Genomic DNA, 24,587 nt, shown 5'->3' with positions numbered 1-24,587 from the left:
GAGGCTCGTAAACGCACAATGTCGCAGCAGCATTCTCGTGCTTGGAAGTAATTACACTTCATGCTGAAATATAAGTCGGAATTTGATTTCTCAGCTTGTTTTCTTAATGTCTCTGTGTATCTCAGAGCTGCTTAGCTCAAATAAAGGCAGACAATAGCAGATGATGAATATATTTTCTTAGAAAAGAAACAAATAGAAAATAATATTTCATGCACTCTCATTTGTCAAGAATTGGGTGCATATGCTGATGATGTATCACCACACAAGAGCCTCAATACTTTTGTATATTTTCATTAGAATATATTTTCACATGATCTTGTTTTGAACATATCAGTTGTGATTTATTCACTGCTTTACGTAATTCTACAATAATCCACATGTTAATATGTGGATTATTACATTATTGTTTGCTATACACTTAGTAGAACTATTAAGGGTTACTATTTTACCTCTACATCACTGTATCTAATGCCATTTGTGTGTTTTGATGTATGTCTCACAGAGCTTTCACACACGTGCTGCAACTAACTTTAACATATCATCTCACCGGCAAACTGAGGCAGGCAGTGGTAGAAAAAAAACCGTTATACTTTTTCCTGACACTGTTTTAATTTCATCCTGTGTTATGTGTCATTCGTTTCTGACTCAGGGCGTGATAGCAAAAGTTCCGACAGCGCGCGAAAGCAGCACGAAAGGCTGCTGCTTCTGCTTGCTGCTGCTAGGAGAGCGCGAGGCAGGCAGGCAGAGAGCACGAAGAAAGGGGGTGGGGAGCGCGCGCGCGCGAGAGAGAGAGAGAGTGGTGGAGAGACATACTGTGTCTATTCCTATTAATTGTATAGGGAGACTTTATGCTTTCTCCAAATCTCCTCGCGCTCTCGTGTGCTGCTTGTGAGATGTCGCTTTTAACAGACAACATGTGATGTGTTGGATTTCAGTGGCCTTATACACACTGTCACTTTCCCACCACCACTGTTTCTCTTTTTGTATCTTCACTTCCTGCTCTGTGACTGGCTCAGTCCATCCCCCATCCTTCTTCCCTTTCCACCCTCTCTCTCTCTCTCTCTCTCTCTCTCACACACACACACGCACACACTGCACAGACATGCACAGGTTGTGATTTCATGCTTTTCCGCTACTTTTCCTCCGCTGTACTGACTCCTCTCATTTGCTGTTGTCGACACATGGAAGCAGTCACTTCCCACCCATTAGCCCACTCTTAACAGAAGATGACACTGTAGCATATTTCCCCTCTCTACTCCTTTAAACGAGCTAATCAGATAAAGTGCACAAATGAATGTAACGCAGAGGAACACACACAGCTCGTGTATTAAGCAGAAATCAGAACAGTTGTGACGCACTTTAAGGCAGAATAGTATGGTAAAAGAAAGGGACATTTTAATTGTTTAATACCATAAAACATTAGGCCACAAAGTCTGTGGCATTTAGCAGTGTAGCAGCCTTGTATGTGAAAACGTGTGGCTATTTATAACATGATTAAACTGAAGTTAAATATGTCTTTTTACTTCTTAGGATATCTTACTAAGTGTATACAAAAGCAAATTGCATCATGTAGTTGCATACAAGCATACATTATAGACACTAGGCATGTGTTTTTATATATTTATTCCCCTAAATGCAACACTTAATATAACAGTACTTTATATTAACAACGGGGTAGGCTCAGTTTAAAGCGCATTAGACATACAATAATGCTCTTCTTTGGGTATAAACAATGTTGTTATTGGATAGTCCGGATCCAGTTTTCACCGTGTACTCCGCTCCGGGTTTTCGTTTTCTCCCGACAGGTCGGTAAGATGGCTGTGTCTCGCGGAGCCTCGTGCTGGTTTGGTTGATTTCTAGCTCGCGCTCTCGTTCTGTAACAGAAGCCCCCCCCCCTCCAACACACACATACACACACTCACTTGTGTCGGCGAAAAAATTTCATTTCCCTGGCTCTGTATTTATATATTTTTTCTTTTCACAAACTTTCCCCTCTCTGTTTTAAGTTTTAAACGGAGTCGCGGTGGATTACCGGATACCGGTCCGGGCGGAGGGCAAAGGGGGGAATGAACCGGGACAGTACAGGGTACGTTGTTACAAGTATAATTGTATTTATATTCAATGGTTATTCGGAGTTTGATTGTGAGTGAGTCGCCGTGCTGAGAGCGAGCTAGAGAGAAAGAGTGGAGGAGAGAGAGAGAGAGCGAGAGAGAGAGCGATATCATGGCCGCTCAGGTCGCTAGCGTCGCCACTCTCAACACTAGCCCGCCATCCGAACTCAAAAAGCCGGATCGGGACCCGCAGGAGGAGTCGGTACCGGGAGAGAAACAGCATGAAAATAAGGAACCGGGACCTGACGGCGGATCTCCCGGCCAGAAGGAGCTGCAGGACGGGACCGATGCTGGTGGTGGTGGAGGAGGAGGAGGGGATCCGGACATGAAGAACGGCAACGGGAATGTGCCCGGGGTAAATAATAATAATCAGAATGATTCAGGCGAAGGGAATAACCATCCCGGAATGGGACACCACCACCACCAGGGCCCCTTTCCTCCACCTCCTTACGGTTACAACCAGCACTACAGCCGGGCCCCTTTTCATCAACATGGCGGACAACAAAGCCCTGGCATGGCAGCTGCATCGGGGCCGGGCATGATGGACCCGTACCCGAACCCCAATTCGCACGAGCACGGCTATCCGAACCACTATAACAACTACAGCCCGTTCCAGAACAGGACTTCTTCTTCTTCTTCCTCTTCTTCTTCTTCTTCTTACCAGGGCCAAGGATACGGGGCCATGAACGCCCCGCGTAACAACCAGCCCCCGGCGGCTGGGGGGCAGCCAGGCAAGCAGCAGCCAGCAGGAGGAACCACCGCTATGGCTGCCTCTTACAACAATCAGAGGTATAATGTGGGGACACAGCAACCCACGTCCACGCCGACTTTAAATCAGCTTTTGACGTCCCCGAGCTCCGCGAGGAGCTACCCGAATTACCCGCAAGGAGACTATAACAATCAGGAAGGGGCCGCCGGCAAGGGTGCAGGAGACATGGGCAGCAGTCAGTATGGTGGGGTCCATCCGGGTTGGCAACAACAAAGGGCCCACCACCAGCCTCCCATGAGCCCGGGAAACACTGGACAACCTCCCAGCAGAAACCAGGTAAACTCCACTTACTGCACGGACACACTTCGACTGAGTTAAACCCACCAAAATAGCTCAGAGAAAGCACAGTAGAGTTGCATATTGCGCTGGACCAGCCATTGTCTATGTAGCTAAGAAGCTCTAAAATGGCTGCCTCTCTCTCTCTTTCTCCCAATACCACCCCCCCTGCAAACAGTGTCTTTAGACAAGAGAAAGAAGCCACATATTCTGTTAGAAGCAACTTCCCGAGTTGTTGGCATTAGTGTGTGAGTGTGTGTCCCTGCTGGGTAACAGGGCCAGAGTTTGACTAAGTAGAGCAGGAGTTTGTGGGGAGAAAGTGTGTGTGTGTGTGTGTGTGTGTGTGTAGAGGGAGATAAAGCGATATATCTTCGCAGTGCTTCTTCAGCCTCCTTGTAGATTTAAAGTGCTGTATAAAGTTGTATGTTTCTGTGAGAAAACAGCTTCTTTTTTGGTGTGTGTGTGTGTGTGTTGTGCTATCGAAGTTGTGTCAACAGCTGTCATTGCTATAAACAAGATGCAAATGACCGCCGTTAAAATAGCATTTTGCATAATCATTAAGAAAATAGACCCCCTCTTATCGGTTAAAAAAAAACAACCGCCGCCGTTGTGTCACAATCCAGTGAATGGCAACAATTGCATCCGTGCTATAAGTGTTTACTCGGATCAAAAGTGTGATTGTGAGGTGTTTCTTCCTTCATTCATTGTGGCTCGGTTTGACTCGGTTCTGCCCTTTCCCTCCCCCCCTTTGCCTCCATGTGCCGGCTTTGTAAACACACGGGCCCCGCTGGGTTTGGAAGTTGTGCAGATTGCCTTTTGCTTTGGGATTTGAATTATGGAGGTAAAAATCCTGCTGTCAGAGCCAGGAGACAGTTGGTCTTAGGTTGACATGCGAGCCGAGATCTGATTGGCTCCCCCATCCCTCTCTGCTCTTGGCCATTTATAATTGCATCTAATGGAAGGCTGCAGAAAAGAAACACACACAGCCCAGTTTATGTGTCCCTCCACCGTGTCGAGACAACATAGAGACACACCGTGTATTTTATCCATTTTGAAAAAAATAAATATTTATGCAATCTTAGAATATACAGTGTATATATATATATTTTTATTTTTATTTTTTTTGTGTATGGATAATCTTTGATGTTCTCCAATATCAACGGGAATACACACCAGAAGTATTTATTTCAGAATAAAAGCACGCTGGTTGTGTCTATTTAAAGCGTTTTGAGAACACATTTTGTTCAGTTCCACCCACTGCAGTAATTTACATGATGACTGTACTCATGAAGCTCCACCATTGTTTTTATTTGAGCAGCTCTCTCGTACACTGAATCACATCTCTGCTGTCATTTTTTTATGCATTAGCTGCTGACCTCAGACATGCTCCTCAAGTTTCTTTTTCTTTCTTGGCTGTTGGGTACACTGTGTGCACTGCTCGTTCAAGTCGGCTGACTCTGGTACAGCACATAGAGTAGGTGTGGCCACGCAGCCTCGTTGTACAACCGTGTTCCCCACTGTTTCCAGATCAGGAGTTGCGGAGACTTGTGCGCGCTCTCTCTGGTGTCTCGTGGCCACGTGAGAGGGCTGGTCTGGCTACAGTTGTGTTTACAAGCAACCGAGGTGTCAGCAGAGTGTCACAGCTTCTTCTTTCTTTTTTTTCCGGCAGGTTACAGTAGCTTACATGACAACTCTTTTAGTTCTCTACCACGTTAGTGAGCTACACAGCTTTATCACGTCTCCTCTGACACGATTCACGTTTATCCCGGTAATGTTATTTTTTCCCGATCCACAGTAAAATATTGATATATATTGTTTTATTCCTGCAAGATGGTACACGTGCATCACTTTGCTACGAAAGAGAGGTCCTCCTCATCAACGGACTGTTTATCTGGAGAAGTGACACCTCCACATGTTGCTGTAAACTCTGAGGTGCAACTTATTCACACATGTTGATTGCTGCTCCACAAGAAAGTAAACTGTGGACTGTATATGATAAGCGATTTCTTCAAAATAATTTACCAAAAGGGATGAGAAATGTCTTCTTCTGTGGTCCCGCTCACCGCTGTTTTGAGGAACGTTGGATTTCTCTTTTTTGTTTCAATTTGTCACTTCCTGTCTGCAGAGAAGTGTCCACTCGGCTTTAATTTAGGTAAACCGGATAAATGGACAGCATCTCGCTTTGTGCAGATGAAGCGTCTATCTATTTTCACGCTGTGGAGTGGATTTTATTTGACATCACTTCAGTCAATATGACCTATTATGCACTTCTTTTGGGACCACAGTTCAAGCCATGTTTTCTTTGGGACACTACTGAGATGACCGCAAGTAGGACTGGGCAATATATCAGTATTACATTATGGTATGAGACTAGACATTGTCTTAGAGTATGGATATCGTAATCTAGCATACGTGTTGTCTTTTCCTGTCATTTTCTAAACTTACCAGACTGTGACCCTTACTCGTTATATCCACATTACTGATGATTATCTATCAAAAGTCTCTTAGTGTAAATATTTATTTAAAGCACCAATGGTCAAGCCTACAATACCCATATTGAACCCTAACCCTAATCACACAGGTTATGGTCCTACGTGCTATTACTAATGATTTGTTTTAATCATATAATTCATTTAATTAACAGATTTTAGTTAATAAATGGGAGTCATTAGCTTATTAGAATCAGTTGAATAGAATAAGTTGCTCATATAATGTTTAATTTGTTTCATTTCTTAACTGTCAGCTCTGGATGTGGACCAACAGTCATTTCACTGGATAAAGTACACAAGCATGTGTGTAGTCTTAATCTTTACTTCTGGTAAACAATGACGACACGTGTCTTTTGTATTTCAGGCGTCAAACTAGAGTCAGCAACTTTCTCATCTTTGCTGTAACGTCTAAATGTTGGAGAGAGTATTTAAATAACTCTGGGTATAACGCTCGCTGTAGGTGACAGATTGTGTCAGTGACAGCTCTGTATTCCCATTAAAGCGCACACGCTCAAGTTAAAACAGTGTTAGAGCAGTTTGTAGTTGGCTTCTGGGGGGGGGTTCTGTTCCAGTGCCGGTCCAGAGAACACATTACTTTAAATGGATATAATCCCGAACCTGGTACCGTGAGGTAAGGGCCTCTCTCTCTCTCACATGGACAGAGCGCTGAAGGGAAAAGTTTCCACACTGTTGTCCTGTGTGTTTGATGTTTGACTGCAAACAGTGGAGAGACTCTGTCTGTGATGAGGGCTACCGGCCATCTTTTAGCCGAGTTCATTAAACGCTCCGACTCTCCGTTCATTAACAGCGGCACGGTCTGCCTTTTTTTAATTGGCGGATATATCGCTGGTAATCATTCGATGGATGGCTTTTATGGAGCCGTTCACCTGCCCAGGGCCACCTGCTGAAGATGGATTAATGGTGTTAATTGGGTGGTGGGCGAGGGCTAATATTATGCTTTTTTTTACTACGCCTCGCACACAAACAAATATCCTCTGACGTGGGTTGTTTTGGATGCTATAACGCCAGGTGTTTCCTCCGCCTCACGCATGAGAGCGAGCCATTAGGGATGCCCCCCTCAGTGCCGCAACGCCGACTTCACAAATTGAGTTAGAATTAAATCATAATCGAAGACACTTTGGAAACATTTCTTTTGAGAGAGTCCCAACAGTTGAAAAACATAATGAAAAACGGCAAAAAGCGACTGCTGCTAATAGACGCACCGCTGTTGATGTACAAGGGAAGCCCCGCCGCAAATTGGGGAAAGTAGCAAACAAATAGAAGTAGCAAACAAATAAACACTTTCATGACAGCTTCACTGTGTCAAACAAGTAATGTATGGAATATATTTAACAGCAAACACCTTGCCTGTCTCTGCATTGTTATTCAAAAGTAAAGCTAATTAAAGCATCGAACGGACCGTTGTGCTTTTATGTAACGCACCAAAGCTTCGCTAACTTTGTCATTTGAGGATATACCGGACACTTTTTATGTGAGATCACACTGGGAATGTGTATACTGGAAGCAAAGTCCTTCACACTAGAGTAGGATTTTAAAAAATAATTTTTTTTTGCCGTGAGATTTGAAGTCATCACAAAGACAAAAGGTGTTCAAATATTAATTGACAACAAGGGCTGCAACCAATGATTTATTTCAGTATTAATTGGTCCATAAATGTCTGACAACACGTTCTCACTATCATGATATCGTAAAGTCTTTGAATGTCTTGTTTCGCCGACTAATAGTCCAAAGATATTTAGTTTATTATCACACAACTTAAAAAAGCAAGACATTATCAAAGTTAAGTAACTAGAATTAAAGATTTTTGTTTTTGTTTTGATTACCGTATTTTCCGCACTATAAGGCGCACTTAAAAGCCTTTAATTTTCTCAAAAAACGACAGTGCGCCTTGTAATCCGGAGCGCCTTATATATGGATCAATTGGTTAATTGGTTGATCCATACTGGTTGTACACGGCGCTCTGTCAAAATGTTTCAGTACGACTGGTAAACTACAAAGCCGCACCGCGGTAAACACCGGTACTGTGCTTACTCCTAGTCCAACACCACTTGTGTGTATAAAGACCCCAAAATGGCACCTTTCAAGAGACACGCTTACGACGCTATTCTATTCTATGCGCCTTATAATCCGGTGCGCCCTATATATAAAAACAGTTCTAAAATAGGCCATTCATTGAAGGTGCGCCTTATAATCCGGTGCGCTTTATAGTGCGGAAAATACGGTATATAAAGAAACAAGTTCATCAATAAATGAACGGAGTAATCATTTCATCCCTCTGCACATCTTCTGTTTTTTATCAAATATGTAGATTTGATGCTTTTCCATGTCACGTGTGATGAAATAAGTTTATCTGCAACTGTTGATAGTTTGGTGATCGATTCATTCTTTAACTAATTAATTGTTGAGTTATTGTGAAAGCAATGCTAAATATTTCCTGGTTCCAGTTCCTCCAAATGTGAGGATTTGCTGTTTCTGTTTTCTATCAAGTTGTGACGATAAGCCTCGTATTTTCTCAATATTTATTGTCATTTCATAGATTAAACTATTAATTGAGGAAACAATCTGCAGAGCAGGCCCGATCTATAATGAATATAATCATAAACTGCTGCTGTGGTTATTATTAAAGTTGGCCATTAAGACACAATACCAAACATCCGCTGATTTTAGAGAAAAGAGATTCAAACTATAACTGAAGACGGATACGGCTTGCGTCACTGGACATTACGGTATCAACCTGCACACTAACACTGGAGAGTGACAGCTGGCTCTGAATCACTCTTATTCAGTAGAAACACAACGCACGTTTCCAAGAAAACATACGACACAACTTCCAGCTACTGTCGAGGCTCTGTGTGTGTGTGTGTGTGTGTGTGTGTGGGGGGGGGAAGCCCGACCATTCAAAAAGGAAGTTCACTCTCAGCTCTTTAGTCTGCACTGCTGAGTAATGATTCTCCACAGGCCACATGGACAGCATGCTGCCTCCCGGCAACTGTGTGTGTGTGTGTGTGTGTGAGGGAGAAACGGTGTCAGTGATACCCAGGGGGGGGGTGTTTTTGTGAATGATCTTCGTCTGCCCCTGACAGCTGTGTGTATTTGTGTATAAAGTGCAGCAGTTACTTGGTAGTCGTTGTGTGTGTGTGTGTGTGTGTGTGTGTGTGTGTGTGTGTGTGTGTGTGTGTGTGTGTGTGTGTGTGTGTGTGTGTGTGTGTGTGTGTGTGTGTGTGTGTGTGTGTGTGTGTGTGTGTGTGTGTGTGTGTGCCGCTGCCTCAGAAGCCTCTCTGACCTGCTCTTACTCCACGTGTCACCAGCAATCCGTCTTTCTTCTGTAGCATCGCTCCCGCCGACAGCCACAGACAGTGACTACGTTTACATGCACGCTAATATTATCTCTCTCTATATATATATATATATATATATATATATATATATATATATGGATAATAAATGCTGTTTACGTGACCATCGCACACTACAGGAGCAACGTGCCTCCAGTTGAAAAAGGAAGAAAATTAAAGTTTTAAGATTCACGTCCTTTTCGTTAGCCTTGTGAACAGCTTAGTAGGAATGTTGTCCTTTTTGGAATATGAAAAATATTTTGTGCATGTCAGCGTTGCACTCTAGAGTTGTTTCCCCCCCTCTGTAGCATCATTCATGAGACCCCCTTAATTATTCCTATGAATGCTTGTTACAGAGCACATCAGAAGAAAAAGAGCAACAGAGTAAAGACGCCGGCTGACGTGCAAAATGCTGATAAATGTTGACTGAACGCCTCCGGGTTTTATTGACTTCCACAAACTACAGCAAGTCGCTGCATCCAGCCAATGTGTGGTTGGTGAAATATTCGGTTTAATGACCGAGAAAGTTGATTTACATCCCCGGCGGTGAGAATTATTTGTCAGAATAAACTGCAATGCCGAGTGTTAGTGTTGCACATTGAAAGAAAATAACACGGAGAGAAAAACAAGTTCCTCCGCGGACAAATGTCAAAGTTGGGCTATTGCATCAGGGCACGCTGGTATGTAAAGGTAATTCATTTCTTTTGACATTTACCTTCTAAAATGCTCCAGATTAGCATAGTAATATCCTTCACCGAGCCTGTGTGGGACTACAGACTTCATTTACATGGCGTGTGTGTGTGTGTGTGTGTGTGTGTGTGTGTGTGTGTGTGTGTGTGTGTGTGTGTGTGTGTGTGTGTGTGTGTGTGTGTGTGTGTGTGTGTGTGTGTGTGTGTGTGTGTGTGTGTGTGTGTGTGTGTGTGTGTGTGTGTGTGTGTGTGTGCGCGCGTGTTTTATGGAATAAAGTGGTTAACCTTTAAATTGGTGCAGTTGTTGATGCTACAGGGTGGAGAATGATGCTTCCTCCCAACTCCCATACAGCTCTCACCTTTGCTCTCTGTGGGGGGGCAAAGACTCGTATAGGTCTGTTGTTGTGGATTGTACCCTCTAGTCCCAGCCTAATGTGCTTTACACTGTTTCAGGCTAATCAAACCTGTGGAGTGCTTTTAGATCCAGCATGAGCTGGTTAAATCAAACGTGTGCAGACTGAAGTCATCTTAGCAAAGCGATGGTGGATCAATACTCACATCTTGATTCCAGTGCTGATCTCTCCACCAGCAGAATAGGAAAACGGTCTCTATTAGGCCGAAATGGTTAATAAATATATGGATTCATTGATTTAACAGTAAATAAATTCATACACATGTTTAGTTGTTTGAAGTAGTTTTGGGACGCATTGATTAAAATATCTTCGTGTACATGATTGTGAACTGAATCACGGCTTCAGTAATATGTTGATCAGTTGATTGATAAACAAATAATTGGCAACTATTCTGCTAATTGGTCAATTGTTTAAGTCTGTTTTTTTTATTAACAAAATGCCAAAATTCTCTGGTTCCAGCTTCTCAATTGTTTTTCTTGTTCTTCACTGATGACCAACTAAAAATTGTGTTTTTGGATTGTTGGATGAAGAACAAAACAAGCTATTTGAATGTGTCCATTTCAGCTTTTAGGAGAATATTTTATGGATCTTTGAATTGACAAAACGATGGAAGGATTAATCGATGAAGAGAATAATCAGTTTGCGTCCCTGGAATTGTTCAATCAACAGAAAATCAATATGTAAAGATATTTTTAACTTCATAAACAAAAATGTCCCCCAAGACACCAATGTTCAAACCTTTCACTAGTTTATAAATAGGTTATTGACCAAACAACCAATCAGGAACATATATTAATCAATAAAGAATATAATCCTTAATTGTGACCCAAATTAGGGGCACTTTTAACTTCACCTAAAAAATAAGGCTTTTCAAAGCTGGAGTCTGACTTGGAAAATGTCCAAACATGAACTCTTCAGCTCTTTAGATAAAAGTATACGTGCCGCTGCTTATTTTTATCTGGCCTAAATAATTAATGCTAATTTTTCATAGAATTAGGCCAATGTTTACCCAAGTATACAGGCCACCTCTCCCTGTACGGCAGTGTACCGGGTTAGCGGCCCGATTGATGCGGAGCTATCGGTTTGTTTTGATTTGGTCGACTCGTGGTAAGTCACGCAGACAGTGAAAAGGCTATTTAGTGCCAGTGTTTATGGCTGGTGTGGCAGGAGACAAAGACACATCTGAACAGTATTTGCTGCCTGTCTGACGCTTACTTTTGGATTCTTATTGTGACTATGGGGAAAAAGCAGTAACTGTCGCTGGTTTGATCTTCTTGCAACCTGAAGAGCGAGCGAAAATCAACAACAGACGCTCATTTGTTTTTAAGCAAAGCCTCAAACATGTTTGAGATTAAAAGTGGACTGTGCCGCCGTAACGCGCACATTTAATATTCCATTTAAATAACCAGTCTGTGATTCAGATTATGACCCAGCATGTTTTCCTCTGGCCGAGTCCGCGTGTGTGTTTGTGTGTGTGTGTGTGTCTGACGTCAGTGTCAGAGTTTTGACTCTAACCATGAGGCAGGCAGTGACCCAGCCAGGTCCTTAAGTGGCTTCGCCTCATTCAGTAGCCAGGGTATTTTTGGCATAGTAGTGAGTGACACACTTATCGTAATGGGTCGTCCAGGGTGCCAATGGTCAGCCTGAATAAGCAATCCTTCCCGGCAGCAGCAGTGAGCCGAGCCTCGGCAACGTGATGTAACAGATTGCTGTGTTGCCTCCGCTGCCCGCAAACACACCGAGTGGCTCATCGCTGAGGGTCCCGGTGAAGTTCTCGTGTAACCCGACCGCCGCTGCCCCGCACTAACATTGTGGCCTTGAATAAAGCCACACTGCTGTTTATTATGGGATGGTAGCCGACCGTAACTGTAAACACTTCTCTGCAAAGGTAATGCATTTCAACTGGAAGCACCAGAGTGTAAGTTGATCTTTAATACGTAGTTGTGTTGAAGAATTAAAATGCGGCTTACAATGAAGAGGAAGTCAAATACATAAACCGCTCATTCATTCATGTTTCAATGTTATAGCTTGAGTTTTGTTGCTAATACTGAAACAATACTTTTCTTCTCATTTTATAAGAAAATCGAAGCACTTCAACATGAAATAGTGTCGGCCGTACACAACTTTTCCTTCTATCAAATAGTCTAAAATGAGCATCTCTCATCGAAAAAACAAGTAAATTTGAGTATGAATCTCACCAGACATTCAATGCCAGCCTTTAGTTCTTGACGGGTTCAATGGACACATTACCATCGGTACAAAGTAAAGGCTCAATCCCCAGCTCTAGTTCTCCTACAGAAGGTTTTCCACCCTCTAAAATTATTACTTTTTGCTCGATTGTGAACATTTATCGCCTTCTTAACAAACGAAAGAAGATAAAACCTTCCAGTTTTCGTCGTGTCTGCAGGTGATTATACATCACTCTGAGTGTACCGTTATTCCGGCTGTTTAACGACGGAACATCTGGTTGTTCTCGTGCCGTTTGTCACCACGATGTGTACCGGTACCCACTGGTCCACTGTCTGAGCTCCCAGTCCAAACATCAGCCACTGTCACCTGGAAGTACACGTTTTTGGCCTGACGGGTTGACAGCAGGCAGCCAGGGCGGATGTTCACTCTCTTGTACCGCCGAGCTGAACATCACACTGACGGATCAGGCAGCAGCAGACGGCCCTCTTTTTATTTTATATTTTATATATCAGGCAATAACTGGACGGTCTCAGGCAAGCTGCTCTGAGAACGCACCGGGCTTGTCAGTAGAGTCCTGTAATCCAGGTAACACCTTTCAGCTGTGTTGTTATTCATCAGTAAACATTCACTCTCGTGTGCTAACCACCAGCGTCCAATTGGTACGAATCAATTCAAGAAAGGAGTGGTTTTTCAGTGTTTTTGTTGTCAATTTTGAACCCAAAAACAAGTCTAAAATACAATTCATAGGTATTTTTTTTTATCTTGCAATGTTACGTCACGTCCTTTCAGAAATGAATGTACAATATAATGTCAGGCCACTTAGCTGAGGGAACAAACAGAGAGAGAGAGAGAGAGAGAGAGAGAGCGGTCAAAATGAAAACGGCTGATGTCAAGATAGTCTGACATTTGGCCCCTGGTCTGGGTCAAATGTTATGAGCACGAAAGTTAGGCAAAGAGGTCCTTTCTGAGGGGGAACTTTCACCGTATCTCTCAATATTCCTTCGTGGATGGAGTTTGCTCCAGTTTCTTTTGTCAAACTACACTGCTTTTCAACTGGATCAAAGGTTTTTGTAGACATATGTTATCTGTTTCTCTAATGCCCGTGAAAAATGAAAGCTAAAAAAAAATCCTTTAACGGTTTTCTAAAATTCCTCTGCCATCAACTTATTGTAACCAGATCTAGGAACATCTCTAAAAGATGTGACGACCACCCTTTTTGGCTGCTTGTTTTTGGGGAATAAGGTGCTCAGAGATGCAAAGGACCATCTCAGCAGCATTGTTGTCCATCTTTAAATAGTAGCGTTTTTAACGCTCGTCTGTTTGATGATGGTTCTGTTCTTATTAACCTGCGATGGCCTCGGTTCCTCCCTCATCTCTCTGAGATGTGAAAGGCAATTTTGTCATCCGAGTGTGTGAGTTCCCTCTTTTTTTCCCCGCTCCTCCCTGAACATCTTTTGAATTCCTTGGAACAGCTGGATGAACATCTGGGTGAGTAAGGTGCTGTTTCCTCTGCTCTGTGTGGATGATAGCACCAGCAGGCGAAGGATGCCCCCCCCCAACCCAACCTAGGCCCTCCCTGCTGTTATCCAGAGTCATGCAGCGGTCGGCTAAGAGTTGTAACTTCTCAGATTGATGCAGTGGGAACGCAGACTAATTGCTTAATTGAGAAGATGGCTGTTTTTCCTCATAGCGTCTTGTTTACTCTAGCTCAGATATCCAGTACAGATCTCTAGTACTGTACTCTATTGGTTATTAGTTATGACGAAGTTGGTAAAGACGGCCCGTCGGTGCTGAAGTGTAAAATTGACGGGTGGCACTCAATCCTTTTTGCACAAGGTTCTCTTAAGTTCTGGTAACAAATCAACACGAGTGCTGCTGTAATACCGGAGTTCTGGAATCAAATCAATACTGTTTAGATTCAACTTTGAAGAATATAAATGTGTTTTTTAAATTATTAATCAAAAAAGCCAACCTTCTTAAATGTTGTCTAAACACGGTAATAAAGATTTGAGTTTTTATTTAGCCATGCAACAACCGTGGCTTAATACAATGTAATCTTAAATTGGCAAAGTTTCGATTGAAGTCAGGAACCATCTGATCAAAGAATAAGTAAAGAAGAGCACTAGAACAGTCAACCAACAGAAAAGTACCATTTTGATAATATAGTATTCTATAAAGTCTGTTTTAAAGCAAAAATATAAAACGTTTGAGAGAATCTAGTCAGACATTTCTTGTCCTTTACTGTGACGAGTATCTACAGTACATTCACGTTAAAGTGAGTCTACTTCAAAGTCTTGAGATACACTTGTCAGCAGGGACAGACTGGTCACACTGGGCAGTGACATGAAGTAAACTGGTAAACAAAACAAAAAAGGTCCCCGGGTTCACTTTCACTTGCTCTCCGACACACACATCTCACCCCTTAAGTTGACATTGGTGGTGAAGTGACAGGACATCCTGTCCCTCTTGTACGTGTGTGTGTGAGAGAGAGAGTGAGAGAGACTGACTCCGCCACCGTACGAGGGCAGCCTCGGTCGGCGTGTGTTAGTGCGGGTATATGTGTGTGTTGCGTGTCAAAGGGCTTTAACGCAGAACAATGGTGTGTGTGCGCGCCGAGGCCATGTGGCCGTGTGGCGGATTAAATTAGCAGCAGTTGTTTATCGTCCGTCCGTCTCCCCCCCTAGTCCATCTGCTCTCAGGCACTGCTCCAATCCCCCCCATCCCATCCTCCCCAACCCTTTACAAATCCCTATCCACACACACACACACACACACACACACAGTTTTGAATAGTTGCAATATCCACCAGCAGCCCAGTCATGACACATTATACTCCGTTCAACCTCTTCTGCCAAGAGTGCTCTGGCTTTTCCTTTATGCAGATTAGCCATGTGCTAATTGTGGTTATTTATTTATTTATTTTTTTTTTATGGAGAAGGGAGGGGAAGAGTTTCCTCCAGAAATTGATTAGATGACTGAGCAGGAGAGAGAGAGCGAGTCAGTGAGGTGAGTTGCCAACCAGTGTGCATATTTGAGACGTTGTTGCCGTCTGTGGAAAGTTTGTTGTAAATAAAGCTTTGTCGTGTGAACGAGGCGACATGTCGGGAATATTTTGGCCTTTTAGTAAAAAAAATGATGTGTCTGGAAATCTCCACATCATAACTATAGACTTTTTTTATTTTTTAGTCGCATGCATTTTATAATGATATACACAAGAAGTAATATTCATATTCTGGAAATATTTATACTATGATTTAGGACAAATAACACTGCAACGTTTAAATTTGGTGAGCAAACATAAAGTACCATGTTGGGCCTTTATTGGCACAACACATTGCACGCTTTGGACTGTGACTACACACATGTACATATTGAGATGTTGATGCTGACATGACTTGTTGTTCTGATTTGAAGAACAAGTGAAATGAGTTTTATGAAAACTACACGAGATATTTTCAACCTTTTCCTTGTAAGTTAACCAAATAGCTTACAGCAACGTTAGCTACACCCAGGTAGCAGAACTGTTAGACGGTGGTACAAGCGTCGTAATGTTGACATTGACTCTAGTGTTACCTGCATAGTTAATAACGCTACCGATTCTTTTGTGCTGGTTTCTTGCTGTGGACGGTGACGGTAGCCAGGCTGCTAGCGGTAGCCATAATGCTAACGATATATGGACAACTAGATCGATCGATCTTCAAATGAAAATCAACGTGTGTAATCACTATTGGGCAGTTTTGTTTGGAAACACATGCAGTGTGTCCCGTGTTGTTTAAGTATGGTTAAAACACACACACACACACACCTCAGCCAAAGCTCTCTGGGGTCTTGGAGGATGTGTAACGTTGTGTCAGATGTGAACGTAAGCAGAGGAAGATGCAGGTAAACAGATCAATGAAGGCCTGAGCAGTAGACCTATAGCTGTATCCCAGCCTGCAGCACGCGGACGTGTTCACATGATCGAATAAGGTCGAGGAGTGAAAACAAGACCTCTGGTGCCTGTTTAACTTCCTGCATTCCCAGGTTTTATGCTGGGCTGCAGAGCACACACTTTTAAAGCTATTGCGACACGTTATTACATGATATTGGACATAATATAGGCAGGTATTGCAGAATTGTTGCGGTTAAATAGAAAAAAGTGTAGCTATTTTTGAATATTGAATATTGAATTATTTAGTGGCTAAATTATTTATTTTCCCCAATCTGATCACCTTGTCACGTGACTATTATCTCCATCTTTAGAGTGGCTGTTGAGTGGGACATGAGAGAGGCAGACAAGTGGTTTGTTTTGGGGATCGTCAGCACTGACTCTCCACGTGGCTCTGGGAGCTGGAGACCCTGATTGTAGTCCAGCTGTACCCTCCAGCTCTGAGCTGTCAGGCTTCTTGATGGAAAAGCGGGCGCACGGACCGGTGAAGAAATGTCCTCACCGCTGGCGAAAAATCGACTGAAATTTGGTGAGGGAAAAAAGGTTGATTGTTTTATGGCGATTTTATTATTTTTCTGTCTAAATGTGAAATAGATTTTACCTTTTTAGTGTTGCTAAAGCACACCAGTCATTTTTCATGTGGATCGGAGGACGTAAAGCGGGCGATTCAGGCCTCACTTTCACACTTTACAGATGACACAAGAGGCTCCGGCTAACTGCGTTAAGCAGCTCATTAGGAAAAGAGCTACAGCGCGTCTCTATCCAGTGAGAAGTTTGTTTGTGTGGAATGAGATGGTTTTATTGTTATTGCCGTAATTGGACAAATACACCTGTTTTTGAAATGGATTTTGAAACCAGCAGCACGACGGTGTCTGCTTCACCAGTCATCTTCAGGCTCAGCAGTGTGTTGTGTGGACTCGTATGAAGGCAACATGTCAGGTGGGGGGGGGGGGGGGGGTGGTGGTGGTGTGTGGTGTGTGTGTGTGTCCTTCCTTGCAGACTGGGGTTAAAAGTGCATTAGAGGTCACAGCAGAGTGCCCACCGGGGCCTGTTACCTCTCTCTCGCCCCCCCCCCCACGGTGCAGTTGGTAATGACCCTAGGGAGCGTAGTAACACCCCCCCCCCCCCCCCCCCCACTTTCCTCTTTTCCTCTACACACATAACATAACACACACACACATACTCTCCTGAACCTGGAGGAGCTCAGGAGACTGTGGCCTGGGGGAGGCTAGAGGAAAAACCTGGAGTGGAATATGTTATCTTGGATAATGCTGGTTGACCGCCTTGACAGCCTGTTGATTCCCCGCCCCACCACCATCACCCACCCTCCCTCCCTCAACACCTACAGTCCGTTCCCCCCCCCCCCCCCCCCCCCACCACACACACACATATATATTTTCACACACACTCTCCTGCCGAGCCACCCCCACCTGACCTCCTCCTCTCTCATTGCAGCACTGTCATTCATAGAGTGCCAAAGCCTGCTGCTTTATTAAAGCCCAGGAAGAGCAAGGCCTGGCCCGGGTTCAAACAGCAGTACAGCTGGGACCTGTTACATTTTCGGCAGGCTGCCCTCTCCGTCTCGCTGGCTATAAATAGCCCTGGTGGTTGTCTCCCTTAACCAAGGAAAAGAGGGGTTTTTTTTTGGGGGGGGTGGAACACACACGGATTAATAACCGTGGGAAGCAATGAAAGCTTTGTGTCTGCTGTCCGAGGTCAGCAGGCCAGGAGGTGTTGCTACTTCAAAGACCCCATTGTGGCGCGTACTTTCAGATGCCGCTGCGGTGGGTTTGAGGGGAACACACAGGCTGCCAGCGGTGAGATGAGTGGATGGCATCACATTGTGCCAACCAGGCAGACACCCACTCGCAGCCCTGGATTTAATCTTGTTTATTATTTCTAGGGGATGACCAGTACATTATAGCTCCATTTTTTTTTTAAATCGTATTTATTTTTTTGTTACACCGGAGGGGTGTTGTGTTTTGGGGGGGTGGACTCCACCAAGCTCGTCTCTTATGTACACACACACACACAGCATTGGACACTTAATGACCTCGGCTCCAGCTGTTGACAGGCGAGGCTACCTCGTTATGAACCCGCCCTTCTCTCGCTCTGCTCTCCAGCCAGAAAGTCCGTCTGGCCCGGACCATGTGGATCTCCCCGAGTCCAAGCCGGGCCAAGGTCAGCCCCCCCCTCCCCCCACCACCACCACCGCCCCGGCCTCCGTCCTGACGTGGCTCCAGCTGAGGGGGTGGGCCAGCTCCAGCCACCGCAGACACTTCCACTTCCTTAAGCTTTATTTTCATAGAAACCTTCCCCGACGTCTCCGCCGTAACAGTATCCACCCACTGGCACAATGATCTGCTGGGCAGGGAAACGCTCCTGGCGTATATAGTGGGCTCATTCATTCATTCATTCATTCATTCATGGCCAATTTTTTCCCTTTTCTAGTAGGAAAGTAAATCCACTACTGTGTGTGTTTTATTTTACCTCCTCTTCCTACTTTTTTGGTTCCATACTTGCGTGATTATACTGTGACTGGTTTACGAGATGATGCTTCATTTGTGCTCACTGCTGAGTAATGCCTTTTCAGGCAATCCACTGAAAACTAAAGGGTTCCAAAATCACAACAGAACTGAACAGTATCTGTTACATCATGAGAGAGTCATCTCTTTCCATACAGCTCAAAGACAGAATTATCCACTGTTTTAACTCATTGAAACTGTCTGTGTGTCCTCCAGCCTCCAAGCCCAATGGACCAGGTCGGGAAGATGCGCGGGCAGTCGTACGGAGGACCCAACCCCTACTCGCAGCAGCAGCAGCCAGGGGCTCCGGCAGGGCCCGGGCCCCAGCAGGGAGGCTCCTACCCGGGGCAGGGCTACGGACCTCCGGGCCCTCAGAGGTACCCTATGGCGATGCAGAACCGGACACCTGGAGCTATGGGCGGCATGCAGTACGGACAGCAGGTCAGTGATGATACGTTTAGACGACCGTCAACGAAACCTCGCGCAACTTCTCTGTGAAGCTGCAGATTGACTTTAAAAGACCAAATACGACATTTCTACGCGGCGGGACGTCTTCAATCGCAGTGATTTCAGATTTCTGCCGTCTCTGTACCGCCGTGATGAATGAGATGAACTTTTGAAGGCTATTTACCAAGTCATTGTGCAGATAAGAAGTTTTCTTTTGGCTAAATCTGTGAATTCTGCTGACATTTATTGATAAGATTGTCTGTTCCTTTCCCTATCTTAAAGCTCGGGTAGGCAACATTAGAGAGAACGGCAAGAGTCAGCTAGATTTTAAGAATCAACCGAAAAAAATCCCAGCCCAGTGTTGCCCAAAGTCGCCACCATTTCAGGCCTTCTTCCAAAGCTACTCCCCAAAATTCATCATTATGAACATTAACGTACTATAATAAACGTCAACAACGACCACGACCATTGTAAGTACTCGCAGCTTAAAAGCCAACATGAGCGTTAAAATGCCCAAATATTGCCTCAGGAGAGGACGTTTGATGAAGCCGTTTAGAGAGTCTGTGGTACTGAGTCATGATGCGGGCATGGTTTGAAGTCCAGCCCACAAGTTAATAAGAATGTTTATATTCCTGTTAGTTGAGGCAGTAGAGCGTTTATCTGGTCAGTGACTTGCTGCGACAGGAATGGAGGAAATGGTAGAAGAGAGACGACGAAGTGACTTCATCAATGGAGCAGACTCATAGAAAGTCATGCACGGAGAGGTATGAGGACTCAAGATCCGGGTATGTTGGGGTGTAATCAGTCCAGTCTGGAAAGGAAGCGTTGACTTATACATTTATTTTTAAATAAAGGCATATCATGCTGTTAGCTAGAGGAGGAGCTGATGGATGTAGCTGTACTTAAAGCTTTAGTTTGACATTTTGGGAAATACGTTTATTCCTTACCTGCCAAGAGCCGGATGAGCTACAAGACGGTTAGCTTAGCATAGCATAGAATGGAAACAGGAGAAACTGCTAACCCGGTTCTGTCCAAAGATATTTCTCCTGGCCAAGAAATAGTTCAGTTTTTACACTTTAAAAAAAAAGACTAACGAGCTGCTTGCTGTAGTTTAATATTTAGAATCAGAATAGAAGACTCACACCCCCTATTGAACCACATGATACAAGCAACAACGTTATTTGGAGAGCCCAACAAAACAATACAAACGGAGCATATTTTCCACCTGGAACCAAAAACTGAAGAAACATCTCTCAGACGAACAGACTCGAAGAGAGCAAGCCGTTCAATTTTTCACCGTCGGGCTCATTTTCTCGCTCAAAAGTAAAACTTTGCACAGCGGGAAGCACTTTCCGCCAGCGTCGTCCAATTGAAAAACCAGCAAACATAGTTTTGCCGTAGCTACTTACTCCTGGCTATGAATGAGACCCTTGAACCCTCTCAGCTAGCCAGTCCGTCTTAACAGACAAATGCATGCAGGGAATCCCGTGGAGTGAAGCCTTTTCTTCCTCGTTCGCCGTCTGTGGTCTCGTGCCCATTGTGTGGTGTGATTATCTCATACTGGCCTGCCTGGTGTCTGACCGTGGACTCGATAAGTGCCCTGCAGAGAAGAAAACGGCTTCCCTCCTTTTGTCAGACAGATACAACACACAGCCACTTCACGTTGTTTTAAATGTGTGGCGAATGCTGTCTCGTATTTTCTTTGAATTCTCAAGTAGATGAGAACAAACCCCCCCCCCCCCCCCCCCCCCCACCAAAATACATAAATAACACGTGTTTCCTCACAAGGTCAGCGCTTTCTCCTTCCATGCTCCTTGAGGGTAATGAAACAAAATCGCTGTATTGAAAAGGATTTTCCTGGTAGAATATGAAAAGCCTCATATTGAAGTTCAAGGAGATGAAGTCAGAACTCAATTTTTTATTTTCACAGCTGTAATTTGAAGCGATGCGCGCCTGAATTCCCACTCTTTGGAATGATCAGGTTATAGCGAGGAACACACTCGCATCTTACGGACCGAACAGTTGTCTCTCGCTTTTAATCTGTGAGTGAGAGGAAGAGATGCTCTGATTACTCTACTGAGAAAAAAGACAAATCAAAGAAGTTACTTAGGATATTGGGTTATTTTTATATGTTTTTAAAGGGTTAAATATAGCTTGTATTGAGGTAGTGATTGGTCTTCACTAGTAAAGGTGTTTTATCTTCAGAGCCCATTCAACTCTGCTGGGTTATATTGACTCGCATATCCAGTGTTGATCTTGACCAATCTTTTCTGTTTTCACATCTAGATGTCGGCTTATGGACAACAGGGGCCTGGTGGCTACAGCCAGCAGAGCCAGGGCTACTACGGTCAGCACGGCGCCCCCCCCCACCCTGGCCAGCAACAGCCTCCGTACTCTGGTCAACCCCAGGGCAGCTCTGGAGCGCCCTACCCCCAACAGGGCCACCCTTCGCAGCCTTCTGGCCAACATGGGCAGCCGGGAGCCCCCTACCAACAATCCCAAGGTCCACACGGTGGTCCTCCGGGCCAGCCTCCCTACAGCCAGCCCCCACAGTCTCAGCCGGGGCAGCCGCCCTACGTCCCCCCCCAGCAGCAGCAGCAGCCTCAACCGCAGCAGGGACCAGTTCCCCAAAATCAGCAGGGCCCTCCTGGCCCTCAGGGCCAGCCTGGCTATCAACAACCCCCTGGACCGGGGCAGCCGCCACAGCAGCAAACCCCCCAGCCGCAGCCGCAGCAAGGACCTCCGCAACAACAGCAGCAGCAGCAGCAGCAGCAGCAGCAGCAACAGCAGCAACAGCAACAACAACAACAACAACAACAGCAGCAACAGCAACAACCAGGAGGTCCATCTCCTCAAGCCCAGCAACCTCCGGGTCACGGCCAGCAGGGTCAACCTTCACCGTACTCCCAGACTCCTCCACTGCAGCAACCACCACCACAACAACAGCAGTCACCATATCAGAGGTTCCCACCTCCTCCACAGGTAACACGGGGCCCGTCTGTGTTTCGGTTACTGTTTGCAGCAGGAGGTTCCTGAGCTGACGCATGCTCTTTATGTTTGCTGCACTTCATCAGTACTGTAAAGATGCATCCAGGCTGCAATGTTACTGCTTCACAGTGAACGCATCCCTGTCTCTCCTCGTTTCATGCTCTTGTTGTTTGTATTTGACTTTGTTGTGTAATAGACAGTTAAGCTCATTATGCCCTTAGTTGTCCATAACGTAACTGGTCCAAATTATATGCGAGCGGAGCTTTGCTGTTTATTTTAGAGTGTTGGTGATAAAACACAAAGATAAAATGAAGATGAAGCCACGAGTGAGTGTTGCTCATGGCACGACACACTCCGTTTAACCAGCCCAGTGGAGATCTGTGGTACTGCTGTACTTTGCAAAGAGCCAATGAGCAGTAAAGACAGTTTTTTTTTCTTTTTTTTTTTCATGTTTGAAAACCATTGTTTGATCTACTTCTTGTCCCCATAATCAGGAACTCTCCCAGGATTCCTTTAGCTCCCAGTCCAGCGCTCCTCCTTCCAACCAGCCCATGGCTTCCAACAAGAGCAGTCAAGAAGACAGCATGCAGGGCCGGCCCTCCAGTCTGCCGGTGAGCCAGCGTCTGACTTGTGCTCATTGTCGCTGGGTTTCATGATCCACCGGCCTCCATGGGCACCAGCCACCTCCATAGGCGGCCATGTTTAATATGTGTTTCACAAGTGTTCAGACGATGCCAAAGATCCCACTGAAATTTACAACCAGACATTTCTGCGTTGTTTTTAATCTTGACCAGTTGGTAACAGAGTTCTCATTCAGCCATGGCCAGAAAAGACGATACTTCTACAAATCCATCCACATTAGAGGAACACTACGTACACTCGGGAGGCACCGGTTGTGAAATTCTGGGCCGATACGATGTTAGAAATAATAATTTGGCGGATGCCGATTCCGGTCGTCGTTGTTTGTTTTTGTTGTTATTTATTCCCCCGTTTGTGCCAAGAGAACCAAGAGATTATAAAAAGTTACTGAACAGCCCTTCATTACACTATCATTAAATGAAATCATACACATTTACCAAACAACCTTTAATACAACCTCATTTTACATAAAATTCTTTAAAAACAAAAAGATATCTGCTTCAAATGCATTTTTACTTGCTGTACAACTACCTACTCAATGAGCAGACTTTCTCAGAACTTGCGTAGCCCAACAAACAATGCATGATTTAATAATGACAATCAATGAATAACAACTAGGGCTATCTTTCACCTCTTGTATTTTTCATACAGAACACAACGTTCTTGTGTTTCCATTAAGCGCACACTTGGCTGGAACATGAACGAACCTCTTAACGACATAGAAATTGGCCTCTTTGGCCTACTTGCATGATTTTCTTTAAAAGGTTGAGCTTCTCTGCCGGATTCGTGTCCAGCCAGTGGCTTCTTCTCCAAATCAGCAGCTGAATATGCTTCATACTGTGTTCAGAGTCAAACCCTGAATATACAACACAACGCAATCTTATGTCATTGGGAAAATGATTGAATACCAAACACTTGCACTCATCTTCACCACCTATTCAGAGCAATGCGATGTGACGTTTTATGCTTTTAAAGAGCTGTAACTACAGTGGGTGTCGAGGGTCAATCTTCAGTACTTTGGACTGCAGACACAGGTGGATTGCCAGCTTTGTTTACCGTTCCTGTTGACATGCCCGCTGAATCGCTGACGCGTTCGGAGCCTAAAATTCCAATTTAATCCTAAAATACTGTAAATATTTTTCACCAATTAGCGTCCTATGTTTTTGACCCAATATCTGGATATTCATCGCAGTAATCACTTTAAATTTGGACCCCCTTCTCTGCTGCCTCTGACTGCAGCACACACACAACAAGCTGATGCCGAGAGTGAGCAAAGCGTGTTCAAGCAGTGCAGGCTTGGGAAAAAAAAACACATTTCTGCCAGGAAAGGGATTGTTGGAAGTGAAGTAAATCTGCCGTCTGATTGCCCTCTGGCTAAGATAAAGGTGAGAGAACCCGCTTCCCTCCCTCTCCCCCCCCCCCCCCCCCCCCCCATCCTCCCTGTTAAAGAGGTGTCTCGCTAGAACACGTTGCAGTTTCCATGGCAGTGTTTATAGGTCAGACTTCGCAGCTAACCTCATTCTGGGCCTCGGGGAAGGAGAGTGAGAAATGAGATCATTAATGAGAGAGAATGAAAGTGAGAGAGCGGAGTCGGCGGTGAGGAGAGAGAGGGGGGGGGGGGGTGCGGTGCGGGATTGAAGCAAATAACTTCAAATAGTGTGAGTGATTGGTTGGAGTGGGAGATGCTGAGAGGCTGTCTATGCCAATAGGGGATGCCCTCAGGATGTGTTTCCCTCATTTATTTATTTCTCTTATTTATTTATACAC

The 24,587-nt window shown here is 44.6% G+C and overlaps 1 protein-coding gene across 5 annotated transcripts in view; it reads left to right on the top strand.

Moving 5' to 3' along the window:
* Positions 1 to 1,816: 1,816 nt before the first annotated feature.
* arid1ab (AT-rich interactive domain 1Ab) overlaps positions 1,817 to 24,587 on the top strand; it is a 47,018-nt gene continuing 24,247 nt past the window's right edge. For 2 of the 5 annotated variants that reach the window (XM_076075371.1, XM_076075369.1), the window contains exons 1-4: positions 1,817 to 3,156; positions 18,963 to 19,187; positions 21,480 to 22,175; positions 22,676 to 22,792. In XM_076075371.1, the coding sequence (XP_075931486.1) occupies positions 2,224 to 3,156; positions 18,963 to 19,187; positions 21,480 to 22,175; positions 22,676 to 22,792 (1,971 nt within the window). In that variant the 5' untranslated portion in view covers positions 1,817 to 2,223. Of the gene's footprint in view, positions 3,157 to 18,962; positions 19,188 to 21,479; positions 22,176 to 22,675; positions 22,793 to 22,845; positions 24,206 to 24,587 lie in introns of those variants that run through there. The other 3 variants (XM_076075370.1, XM_076075372.1, XM_076075373.1) reach the window with 3 other exon arrangements.

The sequence above is a fragment of the Anarhichas minor genome, unplaced genomic scaffold (assembly GCF_050575085.1).
Source record: "Anarhichas minor isolate MPS153535 unplaced genomic scaffold, ASM5057508v1 ptg000051l, whole genome shotgun sequence".
NCBI lineage: Eukaryota > Metazoa > Chordata > Actinopteri > Perciformes > Anarhichadidae > Anarhichas > Anarhichas minor.
The sequence above is the reverse complement of the archived record's forward strand: the minus strand, read 5'-3'. Positions and strand labels throughout refer to the sequence as shown.